Source organism: Branchiostoma floridae, chromosome 18, assembly GCF_000003815.2.
Source record: "Branchiostoma floridae strain S238N-H82 chromosome 18, Bfl_VNyyK, whole genome shotgun sequence".
Taxonomy (NCBI): domain Eukaryota; kingdom Metazoa; phylum Chordata; class Leptocardii; order Amphioxiformes; family Branchiostomatidae; genus Branchiostoma; species Branchiostoma floridae.
The window spans coordinates 10,183,663-10,189,116 of record NC_049996.1 but is presented as its reverse complement, the minus strand read 5'-3'; the positions used below and the strand labels follow the sequence as shown (position 1 = coordinate 10,189,116).

At 39.3% G+C, this 5,454-nt stretch overlaps 1 protein-coding gene across 1 annotated transcript in view; it reads right to left on the bottom strand.

The window, feature by feature from the left end:
- The window catches only part of LOC118405919 (epidermal growth factor receptor-like), an 11,359-nt gene extending 6,178 nt beyond the window's left edge, over positions 1-5,181 (bottom strand). Inside the window, exons 1-6 of the mRNA XM_035805769.1 lie at positions 4,935-5,181; positions 3,638-3,792; positions 2,414-2,600; positions 1,600-1,731; positions 879-944; positions 311-447 (exon numbers count right to left, since the gene is read on the bottom strand). Coding sequence (XP_035661662.1) covers positions 311-447; positions 879-944; positions 1,600-1,731; positions 2,414-2,600; positions 3,638-3,792; positions 4,935-5,007 — 750 coding nt within the window. The 5' untranslated portion in view covers positions 5,008-5,181. The remainder of the gene's footprint in view (positions 1-310; positions 448-878; positions 945-1,599; positions 1,732-2,413; positions 2,601-3,637; positions 3,793-4,934) is intronic.
- Positions 5,182-5,454: the final 273 nt, after the last annotated feature.

The following is a 5,454-nucleotide window of genomic DNA, read 5'->3' as shown; positions in this document are numbered from 1 at the left end:
GACACAAAGTGTTGAGAAACATGAGAAACCAACAAAACTGCATCAAATAACATCACATAAAATAATTCAGCCAGTGTCACAATGTCAAAGAAGAGAAAGACTCCAGCATTTTTTGTCTGTCAAATTGGACAGGACTCAGAGACCTGCAATCAGAGACCTGCAAACATCAGTCCATCTCTAAAAATCGCTCAGTAATGGAGAGGACACCTCAGCCATGTTGTTGCAGAATATGTCCTTCAGAGCTTGTAAACTCTTAGGACGAGCTACTTTCCTATTGTATAAACCTTTTAGCATTATGTGATGTTCCTACCAGACAGTCTGTAGCCAGAGGGCCAATACAGCCCACAGCACACTGCTTGTGGCAGCAGTCCTGTGGGTTCGGACCTTTACACCTGTAGTCACACTGTTCACTGCAGTAACCTGGGCCCAGGCCGCGCCTTCTGGTAACTGCACAGGGAATGTTCAGAAAGGAATTCAAAATCAAAGATGTCACAGTGTGTACAGCACTGGTTCCGGACAAGCAATCTCTCCTTAAAATCAACAAGTTTCTAGCCATATCTCTCACAGTGGTAACACTTAATACATTCTAAAAAAATGAATCTTATTTGTAGTTGTGAATAAAACCACTAAGGGATAACATGTGTAACGTCAGTGATGCTATTTATATTGGCTTGATTTTAAGACAGTTTTTCTACATTTAACAACAAATTCATTCATACCCTTGCCAAGCCAATTACAATTACAAAGGATGTGAATTATAACTATACATGAATACATTTATCTCATTTCTCTGTTGGTAATCAAAAATCCCCTAAAACACACTGAATGGCTTTATTTAGAAAAGTTTCACGATGTTATGTAAACAATGTGCTACTCACAGCTCTGGCAGTCTTCTTCTCTGCTTCCCCAACAGTTACCATTACAGCTGGCAGGACAGGGTTCACCTGTAACATTATAGAATGTTAATGAACACGTTGGGATATCAAGCCAAGCTTAACCTTCCTGTCAAACTACTCATCTTTTGGGCTTGATATGAGGCTATGAATGGTTTTAAGTACTTAAGAAATTCGGCAAAATCAAAATGTTTCCCTAATCCCCAATACGGGACAACAACATAGACATAGATATCATGCCTAAATGTGGGTCATAATCTGTACATAAAGCAACTACTTACATGTAACTGTTGACAAATTGGTAATTAGACATGTCCAGGCAGCTAAAATCAGGAGAAACCAGACTGACGTGCATTCAACATGAATTTTGACATTACATTGAAAAATCTGGAGATTGTTTGAAACAATCTGGAGATTTATTTGCAAGCAGTGTAGAAAATCTCTAGATTGTTTGAAATAATCTGGAGATTGTTTAAAACAATTTTTAAAATTGATCTCCAGATTTAAAAAAAAGATTTTAAGAAAGAATCTCCAGATCTTTCGATTTTCAGCGACGCGTGACAACCCCCGCTGGGGTCAATATGATCTGAAGAGTATCCACTTTGTACTAAGTATTAGCTGTAAAGGATTAGAATGTTTGTGCAAAGTTCAATATTTGTCCAAAATTAATCTGAAGGCTGTTCTATATAATCCAAGAAGAACTCACATATTCTTGCTTTATCCTTGGTGTCGGATATGACATAGTACCCATTGGCGAGGATGTCCCCCTTCCAGTCAATGGTGTTCTCGTAGCAGAGTTGTGGGTTGTTGAAGAATGTGACGTTTCCTTTCAAGATTTCTGGTTGTGTCAGAACCATGGGAAAGGCAGATAGTTAATAATTCTACACCTGTAACACCATGTCAATCCTTCAGAATCACCAGATTACGACCTTCAATGCTGCCATGCAAATTTCGACCTAAAAGTTTCACCAAGCATCACCTCATTTTTCCCATTCAAAACGAAATGCTTCTTTTTCACAAAAGAAAAACATTTTCACCATCCCCCCTTTTCTATAAATGTCCTGTAAGCAAACTTTATGCAGACACCATTCTCATTGTATAGCTTGTGTTATTTCAAACTTTTGCACCCCCCTTAGATCCACGGATGGAAAATACAACGGTAATTTGTCCAAGGTTTGCTTCCCCATGACTTATACATTCCTTTTCCACCAGCCAAACCAGTTCCATGTGACCTCTGCTTGAACATTGCCTTACCAGCCAGGTTTGTAAACCTGAGTTCTCAAAGGCCTTTGGAACCCCTGGTGTCGATGTTCGTGGAAACATACAAAGAGGACCCTCGGCACAAAGTTTTTCCTCGAATAATGCATAGATTTTCGAGGGGTATGGAGCTGACATGTGAAAGTGCTATCAGGACATACCCTGTCACTTCAGTGATACTCTACAAAAGAGGGAGGAAAACAAGAGAACACAAGTCAATCTTCACAGTTTGTCATCATTCCTGTCAATCTTTGTCTTCTCACCTGTCAGCGAGTTGAAGCGTAGTTCTCGGAGACCCAGTGTCGGAATGTTCTTGTTGTAGTTGAACTTTACCGACAGAGCACTGCCGTGGTACAAGTTCTTACCGCGAATGATTCGCAGGTTTTTGAGAGGAATGTAGCTGATGTCCGACAACGCTATGAGGACATATCCGGTAACTTCCCTGATATCCTATAGTGTGTGTAGAGAGAGAGGTGGTTTATATTTAGTGTTTGCCTAGTACATATATAGCAGGCTCAAGGCACTTTCCATATTGTCATCAATTTGGGCACACTACATTTTGTACATGCATGTACTGTGGTCTGATTGCACATGGTTCCGATGTCTGCCTTTTTATTAGACTAGCAGCACATCCATGCAAATTGTACTTAATTAAGCATCTTCCACTTCTACTTCCCACTCACTGAATCATTGTGTGTGAGTGCAATTAAATGATAAAGAATAAAGGCAGAACATGGTGACAGCAATCAGGGATCAGTATATAAAAAACCCACAAAAATGACAACGCTGCCCTGAACCTGCTATGGAGGCTACTGGTACAACAACAATCCATCTATGCACTAAATTGGCTAAAGTAGTGATGATGATGATGATGATGATGATAGACTGATGTATGTGGAGAGAAAAAATGTTACTAGAATTTGCCATTAGTGGGTAAACTTGACAATAACTACTTTCAGATTAAGTTCACGTTAATTACTGGAAAATGTAAAATATTTCCATACAAGTGTTATTTCTAAACTTGTTCCCTTTCACCAATACGATATGATATTACATTGTATCTTCAGTGTCACCTAGCAGTACATATAGAATGGAAGTACTGCACAGAATGAAAATGCTGATGACATGGAAACATCATGAAATATAATGTTCAATGATTAATAAGCAGCAACAGTCATCGTTAGTACTTTTACTTACAATGTACATAAACATGAAGATTTTAGCAACAAATTAATTTCTAATATTTGAATAAAAGCTGACCTTTAAAGGTCTAGTTGTATAATTTGAGCTTTGTTCCAACACAAAAGAAGCACCATCATCTCTCAGTCGATATTTGTGTTGGCACGAAGCTCAAATTGTACACTTTCTATTGATATGATACTATAGATAGCTTATAAGATTCAAAAGAGGAACATCAAAAAATCTATTTCATTTCCACTTTCAGGGATGGGGAAATATAAAAATAACAATAGAAAGACTCCTCTCACCTTGACAAAGCTGAGGTCTCTGCCTGTTCCCTCGATCGCCACCAGCTCTAGGTTCCCGTCCACATAGGTACAGTTGGTATACAGGTTCTTCAGCAAGTTGTAATGATGGTTGGGGTCTCCTATTGATGTCAACTGCTTATCTGTCCCAAGGCAAACTGGAAAAAGAAAACAATAATGTCTGATTAGTTTGACTACCAAATCAAACGATGCACCAGTATCCATATTGTATGAACAGATAGGTTTGGAACAAAAAAATTTGACGATCTCACATACTGTCCATGAAAAAAGGTGAACGTTATTTGAGTGCTATTTTTAGTTTCTTCCAATAAACAGCACCAGAATCAGTTAAGAACTTGGTTCTGCCTAATGTTATCCTTCCCTTTCAATACCAACAAACTACAGAGCCTGAAGTGTTGACAGTTCGTGTTAGTTTTGGCCCAATCCCTGATGAAGTAATGGCTGGCAGTTGGCCATTGTTAAAGACGTGCTGCAACCTTCAGCAACCTTCAACTGTTCTACGACCTTGGAATTCATAGCTGTCAACAATCTGTCCATTTTGCTTACAACTGCTTCTTTTGAGGGAACGCAGACCTTGCATTTAGTCCCCTTGGAAAAACAACATCACCTTCCATTCAGGAACTACAACAGTGGAGGACAGAACTCTTTTTCTTATTCCCTCCTCAACACTACTTCGAATATGAGTTCTATCATGTATGAAATATGACCGTAGCCACACCTGAATTTCATGTATGAAGCTTTTCCTAATACACCACTCCCCAAAGCCTTCTGAGATGAAATATACCTTCATGTTGGTATGATACAAGAAATTTACTATTTCATCTGAAACCTATAAAACACTTGTGATCTTTTCAGGTTTCACATTGATGCCATTTGCAAATGTAGGGTGGCATATTACAGGCAATGAACCATCTCCCTGTTTACTTCTTCTGTATCCAACACAATGATGAAGCCATTACGATTATTATGATTGTCAATTAAGAAAACAGCATCAAGACCACTCGGAAGACCTATAAAATGTGGTCTATGTGGACAGGTGTTTAATACGCTTAGTGCCTGTGTCACTGGGAAAAATAATCTAAGGGACCACCAAAAAGTGGTCAAGTGGTCACACCAGCCAGAGGGTCATCACGTAGAGGTTGCCACTTGATTGGCTGGCCATATTCAAGCTGTAAGTTCTGCCTTCAGTAAGACACGGAAGCGTTACAAAATAGACACTGCCGGTGGCTCGGCTACTGAGAATTCAACAAGAGTTAACATTATATGATAATCCACTTACCTTTTTCAGTGCCTTCTGTAAACATGTGCAGCACACACAGTCCTGCAAACACCATCCAAAAACTTGACCCCATTTCTGAACCACCTGTACTCCAAGATTACTCAAAACTTCTCAGATAATACTTTAAGCCCTGTTCCCAACACAGGACATATGGCGCAATGCAAGCTCACTCGTACACTGCACTGGCATACTTTTGCTTGAGCTAAGGATGTGGTGTCATGTCCTTACTTGGCAGTTTCTGGCAGCAAACAAAGGGAGTCCCATATTTCAGCTACACTGCCAACTTCTGGAAAGGATTACACATTCCTTCTGGCTTCCAGTTTTAGAAACTTCTTTCACTTTCTTTGTGTAGCTGTAGGTTATATAAACAAGTGTCTAGATAAAATTGACCCAGTGTACAAGGGTATTCAGCTTTCTTCAGAGATTGGTTGTTTGTCAGTTGGTAGATTGATTGTCTTGTCTGCCTGTCTGTATGTCTGGTTGCTTGGTTGCTTGGATGGTTGCTTGGTTGATTCATTTT